The sequence below is a fragment of the Vigna unguiculata genome, chromosome 4, assembly GCF_004118075.2.
Source record: "Vigna unguiculata cultivar IT97K-499-35 chromosome 4, ASM411807v1, whole genome shotgun sequence".
In the NCBI taxonomy this organism is placed as follows: Eukaryota; Viridiplantae; Streptophyta; class Magnoliopsida; order Fabales; family Fabaceae; genus Vigna; species Vigna unguiculata.
Window position 1 is genome coordinate 9,209,874 of NC_040282.1, and position 11,742 is coordinate 9,221,615.

At 32.6% G+C, this 11,742-nt stretch overlaps 1 protein-coding gene across 4 annotated transcripts; it reads right to left on the reverse strand.

Annotated features, from left to right (window-relative positions):
• Nucleotides 1-1,197: 1,197 nt before the first annotated feature.
• LOC114181590 (2-oxoglutarate-dependent dioxygenase DAO-like) lies at nucleotides 1,198-4,570 on the reverse strand. Of its 4 annotated transcripts, none has more exons than XM_028068086.1 (4): nucleotides 4,344-4,570; nucleotides 3,534-3,967; nucleotides 1,638-1,953; nucleotides 1,198-1,547 (listed from the first exon to the last, which is right to left on the reverse strand). In XM_028068086.1, the coding sequence occupies exons 2-4, from the start codon at nucleotides 3,869-3,871 to the stop codon at nucleotides 1,302-1,304; spliced, it is 900 nt and encodes a 299-aa protein (XP_027923887.1). In that variant the 5' UTR covers nucleotides 3,872-3,967; nucleotides 4,344-4,570; the 3' UTR covers nucleotides 1,198-1,301. The 4 variants fall into 4 exon arrangements, with proteins under 4 accessions (XP_027923887.1, XP_027923885.1, XP_027923886.1 ...); XM_028068084.1 differs by lacking the exon at nucleotides 4,344-4,570 and adding an exon at nucleotides 4,250-4,329; XM_028068085.1 differs by lacking the exon at nucleotides 4,344-4,570 and adding an exon at nucleotides 4,166-4,326.
• Nucleotides 4,571-11,742: the final 7,172 nt, after the last annotated feature.

An 11,742-nucleotide genomic window follows, 5' to 3' on the forward strand; every position in this document is an offset into this window, starting at 1 on the left:
ATAAAATTTAACTAAACACAAATAATAAAAATAAAAATAATATAAACAAAATATAAACAATTTAAACCTAAATTGGTAAATAAAACCTAATTTACTAAATCAAACACCAGTTCCCATCAACTAATCACAAAACTTGTTATATTATTGACAAATATTAAATACAAATAGTTGAAGGTAAATTCAATATAAGATAAGAAACTAAGATAAAATCAATGTCAACGAATGATTTATCTTTGTTTTGATTACTTCAATGCCTCTTTTATATATTTAGGAAACAAACAACTTTATATGATTAAGTTCAATATGTTGTTAATGTTATATCTACGTAAACATCAGTTTGAAATTTTTCCTTTAGCAAATAAAGTTCTAATGTTGGGGAAGAAGTATTTAAGATTTATATATCAAGTGTTCTCTAGTGGAAAACACATATTGAAAGCTTTACAAAAAGATCAATATGGTCAAAGCCTTCCATATATATATATATAGAGTGTTTAATTTGGATTCTCTGTTAGGTTTTGTTGTGCTGTTCCTCTACTGTGCTTTCATAATACACATTGATTACTACTAATTTTGACTTTTTAAAATATATTAAAAAGATATTTAAAATATCAATACAATGTATTTTTAATGCTTAGCAGAGGATAACACCAAAAAAACCAGTAGAGAATCTGGACTCGAGAGTGTTTCTTTGTTTTTTATTGAGACTTCTTGATCTTAGGAGAAGAGCAATAGATGTTTACCTAGAAAGGTTGTATTCGCCTGATGTGGAAAGATTTGTCTACTCGTTATAATCAAACTATTTGATTAATAAAATCTCTTAAACTAATTAAAGGTTTAACGGAAAATTGGACGGAACTCCACGAGTTTAAATAAAACAATACAATTCTTTGTATGCTTATTTTTGTTTCTAGATTTCTAGTCTTGAAATCATTTAAAAATACTTTACATTAAACTTTAACTTTATTTATGTACGTAGATTTTTTTTTTTTTTAATGAACGACCCAAGAAATTAATGATCGATCAGAACTCTATTTCATCGCACTACATTTGTAGACCTTTTATGAGTTTTAACAAGTCCAATACTAACACAACTCAAGTGAAGTACAACAAAAACACAATCACATAATCTAACATAAAAAACACAACATTTTAAGACTTGAGCAAGTTTTACGAATTTGCAAACAACTGCACAACTCATTAAAAAAAACGACACAAAAGCTATATAGAATTTCAAAATGCATGGGACATTGATGTTATTGCCAACATTGTAAAAAGTCCTCTTGGTGCATGCACACAAATCACTAAGCAATGCGGTATTGATCAAGAACTTCACCAATTTTCTTTCCCGTGCTGATTCTGAACTCCCTTAGATCTTCATACTTAAATGGTCGATAACGTCGACAATTGTCAAGTTCCACCAACTTTCTTGGGGCCTCAACAGTACCATCCCTTGGTGCTAACATAAATGCACCACACGAATAACGAGTACCTGTTTCCTTGCATACCACACGATGCCTAACATTCCAAAATTTTCCATTGCTCCAAACCTGTAAAAAAGGTATGCATATATATGCACAAATATTAAGGTTGAATGTCATTCAAAAAATAAAAAAAACAAAGTTAACATTTATGCTTACATGTCCAACATCTCCAATAATGCAAAGGAAGGACCCTGATTTGGGAGGCACTGCATTAAATAAACCTGAATCATCCACCAGCTCAAGACCACTAATAGTTTCATCATCTTGAAGTAGAGTGATAAATCCTGTATCTGAGTGCAACTCTGCTCCCGTTTGACCTATATATTCAGGGCTGAAATTGTATTTAATAGTTCTTAAAATAAATGGCCAGTCCTTGAAATTAACACCCACTACACCCAAAGACTTGGCCATCTTTTGTGAAATAGTTGATGCCAAGTCATGAATTGCTTGACCGTATGTCTTTACTATTTGCCTGTGATGCAAACAAATCTACCTTATTAAATTGAAATAATGCAAATCTCAGTGGCAAATACTTCACCAGTTATGATGAAATTTCTACAAATAAAAACAAAGGTTGTATATAGTATTATAAAACCAAGGAAATTACTTGGAGGACCGCACGAGAAAATGAGATTAGTGCAAACATTTTGGGATTTGAGATTGGAGACCTTTAAATATGAGCACTGATAGATAAACAAAGACAAAAGAGATAATTAGGGTTTCTTAAATTTTTTTAAATACCCTCCAATTACTATATATATATATATATATATATATATATATATATATATATATATATATATATATATATATATCATTGGGTCTTTTGATCTTCTTCTCAAGTGTCCTCTTTAGCTACCGAGTACTTCTTTGTTTCCCTTTGTCTGTATCACTGTTATTCTTAACGGAACTCGCTTACCTGATCCACTCTTAATCCAAAACCTTAAGACGATAAGTTTATGGACCATGATCTTTATATGATACTTAACTTTCTCAATTTTACTTAATGTGGAATTTAGACTCACACTTTGATTCTCAAAATATATATATATTTAATGATAAACTGAATCTCTTGTTCACGCACGCGGTGCTCTCGCTCAGCGGTTATTCGTTTTGGGTCTCTACTACTCTGTTCTGTTTTGGTAGTCATTTATATAATATGTATACCTCCTGGTTTTGATGTAACAATGTGATAAACATTCTTTCTTATCAATAATAAGTTTCTTTTCTTATGCTGTTGTACTCTCTCTTCTCCTTTTTGTTGTTCTACAACTTTGACTGCATTTCCTCGACAGACAGCACGTTGAGTTGTCAATCTTTCATCATGGACATCATGAAACCTAAGATATATATAATTTTCTTTTTAATTTTATACATTTAATCTTACTTTGTCTCCTCCAAAATTCTGGTTAAAGTTCTGTCAAATAAAAAGGGGCTTAGGCATGATGTTGATCTACTTAAAGAAATAAAAAAAAAACTAAATTAAACTGCTAAACAGATCCTAGCTCCTCTAAGGAAAATAAGTCTTCTCATGAATTTTGATAATCAAAATGACTGATCCACAATGCTCTGCACCAAAAATATCCCTATCAAAAGCAAAAGAGTCTATCGAAAAATATACATTAACAATTTTCTTTTTTTTTAACAAAACATGACAAACTACTAAATAAGATAAAAAAAACTATTTTTATTCCTATTTTTATTAAAAAATAAAAAATTAATCTACTTTAATCCTATTTATAAAAATTTTGACAAATTTATCAAAAAGTTTATGTCAAAACCTCATTTTCCAAATCTAAATATATCCATTAACTTTATTGGAATGTTTAAGAATCTAACTATTTCCTATCTATTAATTGTATTAGACTTTATTAGTGGTGAAATCTGCATATTTCGTACACATTACAATAAATCATGCATGAAATGTATCACTCCTACTCCACTCCTTCCTACACTATTAAACTATAAATTTCTCATTAATTAACATCACTTGCTTTACTTAATTATAGTTACATAAATGGGGTGAGAGAGAGATAGGTAGCAGAAAGGAACCTGTGATAGGGTGGTAAATCCAATTGGGAGAAGAAATCTTCAAGTGCCTGTGGAGATTCATGCATGTCATATATTCCCATGCCCTCATACAGAGGACTTGCTGCAAAGGATGGAACATAACCACTCTCAGGAATTATGGATTTGTTGCGCAGTTTTATCTCTAAAGGAAGATCATGCACGAATTTGACCACTGATTTCATCTCTTTCATCAGAGTTTCTGGAATAGGGTGGTTGATCACCCTGAAACAACCACATTTCTCACATGCTTCTTTTAGCTTCTTCCACTCCTCTCCCTCTGAAAGCTTCTGAAAATCCACCACTGGAACACTAGCTTCCATCTCTTTCTCTTTCACCTTCTTCTTCTTCTTGATCCTTTGCCTTGGATATGATTCTCAGTTTTTCAGAGTGAAGAAATTAATGATGAATGAGTGTCGCTGCGGTAAAAGAGTGTCGTTAATGAATGATGATTTGTTAAGGTTTTGTAAATTTCAAGACATATATTCTAGTCCTAATGTAGATTTAATAATCCACTTAAATTTTAATTTAAAAAAAAAAAATGAACTTGATGACTCCATATTAATAAAAACACAAATTCTGTTGGTATCCAATATATTTCTTTTATAGAAACTAACACTTTAATGGAAAGACAAACACAGCACTCTTAATCTCACTACACTGAAAACCTAACTCTCATAATACATTGTTAAAATACCCACAAGAGGCAAACTCAGCCCCTCACTCTCCACTCTTCTCTACACTCAGAAACAAACGTTGCCCCTGTCTTTGCACTTCTACACACACGCTACTTACCAATTGCTAAAACCTTTTTTACAAGGCTCCAATTTCAGGTTGTCGGTGCAAGCTGTTATGCACGTCGGTTGTATAATAATTTCTGGTAACCCCATTCGATGATTGTGAAACGTGTGTTCAGCAATCCTCCACCTTATCTCTACAATAATGAAACCGTACGGAGGCTTTGAAGTTTGTGTTAGGTAAACATTAAATGCAGTAGAAATTAAGTGTTGGTAGAAGTGTTTTGTGAAAGTGTAAAGGTTAGAGGGCACCTAGAGTTCTGGTTTAGGTAATGATTGTATTGAATGTAAGTAGTTGAAGGTGATGTTTGAATATTTATAAATTGGTTATGTATTGTCGTTGCAAGATACAATAAGTTATAATAAATAAGAAAGTTTATCCAGAGCACTACAAAAATTTTACATATTAGTTATTGAAAATTTCGTAGCTGATCCGTAGCTAATTCGTAGTTAAACCATTTTGCGACAGATTAACTATTAAATTGCTAGGGAATTTTCTGTAGCTAAATACAGGTAGCTAATTAGAGAGGGATAAAATCCATAACGAATCTGTAGCTAATGCATAGCTAATCCCTCTCTATTCCCTCTCTAATTGAAGTAAAAAAGTTTTACAATTTCTAGCTAATTCGTAGCTAATTCATAGCTAATCCCTCTCTATTCCATCTTTAATTGAAGTGAAAAAGTTTTAAAATTTCTAGCTAATCCGTAGCTAATCTGTCGCAAATCCGTAGCTAATTTGTCGTAATTCTATTGTCGCTAATCCGTAGCTAAACTGTCACAATTTTGTTGTCGCTAATCTGTGGCTAATCTGTAGCTAATCTGTCGCAATTTTATTCTCGCTAATCGGTAGCTAGTATGTCGCAATTTTTTCCCCGTTAATCCGTAGCTAATCTGTCGTAATTTTTTCCTCGCTAATCCGTAGCTAATCTGTAACTAATTTGTTGTAATTTGTTTCTCGCTAATCCGTAGCTAATTTTTCACAGTTCTTTTATCACTAATTTGTATCACAATAGATTAGTTAATTTATTTCAATTCTATTAATCTTCTACAAATATTATTTTGTTAGTTGCAATTACTTAATTGTTATTCACTCTCTATTATGAGTCATGTCCATAAACCTATGCCCATAATAAAAAAAGAAGACAAAGAAAATAAATTATTCACAAAAAGTATCTAAATACCTCCAATATTTGCAATACCTATTTAAAAAGGATAGATAATCAATCCTACAATGATCAAAGTATATCCATCCAACAGTACAAAACAACATAAAAGTTTCCACCAATGTATAATAGTTCTAGGACACAAAAGCATTGGAGGGTATCAACAAAAAGTAATGCATCAACACAATTAAAACACAAACAAAGTTTTGGATTCTTTAAGACATGTCTTCATTCTTGTTTCTTCAAAGCAGACAATAATTCTCTTTTAAAAGATTACATTTGCTCTTGCATCTGTTGTTGCATAGTTGCTTGCATTTCTGCTTGTGCCTTCATTTGTGCTTGCATTAATGCTTGCATATCAGTCTGTGCTTGCAATTGTGTTTTCACCTGCTCTTGCAAATTAGATATTTGTGTAGTCAGTGTAGTGATTTCTTCAGTTGTTGGATTTAGATTTTGGGAAGAGGGACCTTCAACTGTTGTGGGAAATTCATTTAACAAACAAGTCAAGCTTGTGATCATGCTAAAAGAAATGAAGCCAGAGCAATATATAAATTACATGTAAAATAGTGAGATATCTAATGTTAATGGGTATTGAATACATAAACAATATATTTCCTTAAATAACTACCTGAAACTAAGAGCCTAATAATTAATCAAATTACTATATACATAAAGCTAATAATCAGGAAAACATGAAACAAATACCTTAACTATTGCCATTAATTATGAAATAAACATGTCGATGAGGCATCAATAACTCTGACATTAATCTCAAAAACATCATACGACGTTAGAATACTAAATACTATCATTTATCTTAGAATATATAATAATTGTAATTATGTTGATAAGCTACTGGTCAGACTACTAGTTAACTATCCATTACTAGTTGAACCTCTGCAACATCCTTTTCCAAAAGAGCATGGGCCTGCTACTTGACACCATTATGGTGGAGCTCCAAAGGTGCATGAAGAGCTCCATGGGCAGCGGAAATGGATGAAGGAATGGAGGCAAGTTGGAAGGCACTTGCAAGCAATGGAAGGTGAAAGAGAGGTGATAGGATTTCCTAATCTATGCTAGCCTAAGGAAGGTGGCTAGAGGTAGAGAGAGGAAATCTCTAGAAAGTGGTGACTCTCAAAGGCAATAGAGGGAGCAGTGCTCTCAACTCAAGTTGCATCTATTGCATAAAATTTCAAGAGTGTCTACAAATGAGTGAAAATTTGGCTTTTATATGAAGCCATTTACACATGAGAAAGGAGAGCCATTGGATGGAGTGGGCCTTGATCTTGGCCCTTAGATCAAGCTTAGAGAATGAGGCTTGATCTTGACCATTGGATGATGCCTTGGAAAAGGAGGAAGCATTCCTAACCCTTGGATGCTTTGGATCCATGAGGTGTAGGAAGAAGTGTTGACTTCCACTTAGTCCACCTTGGCTCTCTTGATAGCTCATGGCCAAATCTCCTATTGGGCTTAGTCAAGCCCAATTTTATCAATTGAACTACTCATTGTTTGACTTATTATTCTAGAAAGCAAAGCCTAAACAATGGGCCAATATTATTGCTATTCTATTGCTCTTTGAGAAACCTCTTCAAATCTTCACATCTTCTTGGGCCCATGTGAAGAGTATGAGAAGCCCATGTGGGTTTGGGCCATCTTGAATGAAGCCCAATTGGATCTTTTTTAGCATGCTCCTTGTTATTGGGCCTCTTGATGGGCTTGGGCTTGAAGGTGCATGTGGGTCATGTATTGGGCCTTGAGCATGATTTGGGCCTAGGCGTTGACCCAAGCTATAAGCCTTGTTGGGATCACATCACATGACCAACCATAGAAAAAGGTAAAAAGCTATATACAGACATAGGTAAAATTTGACTTTATCTAGTTTAACCGAAGCAAAGAAATACTAACTGAAGCATAAGTACAAGAAAAATAAATCAAATCACAGACGTTTGGAAATTATGATATAAATACTTAAAAGTTCAAGATTGCTGGGAGTAGCTTGTTTTCGTCAGCCCCTTCTTCATTAGCTTCCAAAGTATCCTTCAGCTGATACAGTGACAGTGATTCTAACTCTTCTTCAATTGCTTCTTTAATTTCCCTTTCATGTTTATAAGCTGCTTCTACTTTTGCTATTGCCAAAGTTCCACTCCAAACCAGAAATTATCCAAATAGCAATAAGAAAAATACAAAATATATCTTATTGTTCAAAATGATTTTAGATTCATACTCGAACTAGCAGGAAAATAATAACAGACAACCACTTTCTAAAGCCCCGCCATATTGTGTTAAATTCAGCAATATAAGAACCCCGTGTCATTTGGAATAATTATCCATACAATTTTATTTTTATAAAATCCCGTTAGGTCCTTGACAAGGATTTGCTTTCGGTTAAGAAAAATAATTCATTACTGATGGAAGTTGTGTAGAATATATTTTCCCGCAAGGAACTAGGAACAGGATGTTAGAGATGCTAAAAAGGCCTGAACTCAATGAGTGTCAACAAATAAACCTACTAGATAACAGAAATACAAAACAAAGCAAAGCACCTTTATAAAGAAAAATGCTTAAAAAAAACCTTAATACAAACATCTGTACAATAAAGCACTCAAATATCCCTAAATATGTGTGATAAATAAAAAAGAGAGATGAGTTGTATGAAATTGGTTTTAAAGCTTAAACCATTTAATCCTATTTCTAATTAAAAACAAAAAATATTGAAACAGTGAAATAAAAGTTAACCTATAGGCATGTCCTCTTCTTTTTCTTACACTTTTATAGCATTGTCTGTAATCTGAAGTTCAGATCTTTCATCTCTATTTTTAAATTTGCAATTTAATCAAAATGGCTTATCAGAGTCCAGCAATTCATGAAAAAGCATGCAAAACTGCCTGAAGTACAAAAAAAAAAAATCCATGCTCCTCATATTTACATCAATGGCTAAGCATTTCAATCAAAAGATACCTCAATTATATCCAAGGCAGCTAAGCATATCTCTTGGTTGATAGATGCAAGAAGTGGAATTGCTGCAGTAACACATGAACCAGCAATAGAACCAACTGTTCGTCTATATCTTCTTGAATCATTTAACTTGAATAAAATGTCCTCCCACTGATCTACAAGCAAAACTCTGCACTTAATAATAATTGACAAATAACCATTACCACAAGGGAATAGGTATCACATAATCTGGATGCAAAAGCACCAATATAAGTCCTATTATACTGTTCTATAGCAACACAATCAAGGAAATTAACAGTTTAAATAATAAAATTATGGGTGTGAACTCAATAAAGTCTTAGGAGGCCTAGCACTTGGGAGACATGGTAATCGTAACAACATGAACATATAAATGATTGATATACTAAGTAAAATTAAGGCAACAATAATTCATATTATGTAATTATTACTTACTACCAATTATTATCACTCTAGCATTATACTATTATAAACTGAAATCTGAAGAATTAGAAGATAGTTGTTTGTTGGTGGAGTGGCTAAGACCTCATGTTAACGTCATTGATTTTAAAGATCCCAACAAGTTTGGGAAAGTAAAATTTTATGAATCCTGATATAGTAACAAAAATGTTCATTTATTTAATGTATTGATAATAGATCAAATAATACTCTTTTGAATACTAATATAAACCTTTATTATCCATTCATGGATTAGGAATTTTAAGAAAATCTCTTTTTAAGTTTACACATGAAGCAAGAAATTTTAGAAAATCTAGACGATCTTGATATATTCAAGGACTAACAGTTTTTTCTTCTTCACCTGCCTCTCTTTCTATAGGGAATTTCAATCATAAAATAAAATCATGCAGTTGATTATGGTTGACTAGAACTCATCAAAAGCCCACACAGAAAGCCATTACCAATTGTTAGACCAAAGAACGGAAAATGTGGTGTTCCATAAATTATGGTTGAGTCCATCCCATAACAGTTTATCGTGTTGCTATATCAAACGATTACCCAATAAAAAGTATACATTTAAACAACAGTAAAACTAATTGTACCTTTCCAACCAAAACTTCATTGATATTACTTCCATAACTTACGGGTTCAGCTTCATCTAGAATTCTCAGACGAATTGCTGATTTTCAAACTTTGATTTCTTTACGGGTTCAGCGTAAAGAAACTCGTCATTGCGGCGGAGGGGGTTTTGTGGTTTCGGGGAGGAGGCAAGATTTAGGGTTTGTGATTTGCTGCAGATGGTTGATTTTTGTTCGCGTTTCTACAAGTGTGGTGGCTACATCGTTTTCGCGCTGCTCTGATTTCTTTGCGCGACACTGTTCGTGATTTGTTCCAGGCGAGGATTTGTTTCATTCGTGGTTGATGGATATTTCGTGCATGAAGAACATGGAGGTTCCATGGTGGTGGCGTGATTCTTGAATTGCTCTTACGGTGAAGGAGAAGATTGCGGTGGTTATAGATCTTTGGTTGAGTTTCAGACGTGCCGGTGACTGATGGAGCTGCGCTGGAACTGTACGTGGTGGTTGCCTAGGGTTTTTGGTGAAGAAGATGGAAGGTTGAAAATGCAAAAAGACATATATGACTTCGGTTCTCAGCAGAACTCAGACAGAATATGAAGTTTCTACTTCGGTTGAGACCCGAGGCCAAAAACTTTGGCCTTATCTAATATTCCTCAGATCTGATATCAGAATAAAATAGTAAAAATAACCATTGTCAAAAACCCTTCTTGCACTAATTATATAATACACATTACTATTTACATATAAAAACAATTTCACCGTTTGTCTTTTATGCCAAACATAATAACAATACAACCAAAACAACACTCACCCATCAATCACTACCTTAGAAAAAACTTTTGACAACGAAGAAATAAGCCTTTCTATACTGTTACCATACCACTCTTGAATGCACCATTGTTAAAAGTTTGATGCAAAACATGATGGTTTTCAAACCGTTACTATATTTTCAAACCACAATATTGTTGCTAAACAAATAAATTAAATAAAAATTGAATTAAAAATGGAAATTAAGTAATGACAATGGTTGGTGTAATAACCATAGTCATATTGTGTCTCAATTTAAAGATTTTAGAATAGAAGAAATATACAAAACCGACGGTTATTATATGAACTATTTCAGCTTTACTCCATAAAACACCCACATAATAAGAAAACAATACATATATAGCGATAAAATAAATAATATAAACCTATCATTTTATTTTTTTAAACCACAATTTAATTTAAACAAAACTTCTAATAAAAACCTGCCATAGAAAAAAAAAACTAAACTAGTTAGCTCCCTTACTTTTGTCGATAATCAATTCTTCTTTCTCACTTGGTTCCGATCACCACTTTCCCTTTCTTTCTTATCCACATTCCTAAGCTTGGTTCAAAACAAAATTATATCTTTAATATGTGTCTAAAACCCAATACCATAGTGCAAAATGAATTTTGATCAGAGGAAACACTTACCTAAACCACCAAGAGTACTCCTATTTCCTATCACCGATGCACTACAATTTCCACTTGAAAGAATAAGTTGCACATCTCAAAACACCACACATCAAACTTCATTAATTTTCAGCCCCTCAAAAATTTGCCTCCTTTCTCTTAAACTACACGATTAAACCCTAAAAACAATAATGTTAACATTCACCCCTTACTTACAATAGTTACCCATCAAATTCCAAATAAAATAAAATATGAATAAATCCAATTTAATTCTAATTTATCCATTTTTTCGTAATCAACTCTTTAATTCATTGTTTCTTCTCCATATACACGATGCACTTAGCGTGTCTCTTGTCTAGTTTCATTAGGTCACAATATTTGACCAAGTTGGTCGGACCCTACTCAGTTCACCTTAAAAATTCAAATTTCTTTAAGTCCTCTTGAATTTCACATTACTTTTCCTTAGGCATGTTCAAACTTCAACCTCTTCCAAAAGAAATTCATTTAATTGAAAAAATAATATAAATGAATTAAGCAAGGGTTGAACTCATGAACTTAACTCTAACCAACTAAGCTACCACACCTTTTTGCTATATCACAAACATAATAGTTTAAATATAAACCTTCATCCATTTAATTTATTTGTAAACAAAAATTGTTTTTCTTGGGTCTTACACTTAGTGAGTTAAATACTTCTAAATTATGGTAGTTTAGATAACTTTTTCCAACCAAGATTTTCAAATTATTTGAAATTGCTAGTGGAAGATGCTCTTAATATTCATGTTCTAGTGGGAAACGATAATTCCTT

What these genes read in the sequence shown, in the direction of transcription:
- LOC114181590 (XM_028068086.1), bottom strand. Translation starts at nt 3,871, where the DNA reads ATGGAAGCTAGTGTTCCAGTGGTGGATTTTCAGAAGCTTTCAGAGGGA. An exon ending in GATTTACCACCCTATCACAG is followed by an intron (nt 1,954 to 3,533) that starts GTTCCTTTCTGC and finishes TTTGCATCACAG; the next exon opens with GCAAATAGTAAAGACATACG. An exon ending in TTATTGGAGATGTTGGACAT is followed by an intron (nt 1,548 to 1,637) that starts GTAAGCATAAAT and finishes CCTTTTTTACAG; the next exon opens with GTTTGGAGCAATGGAAAATT.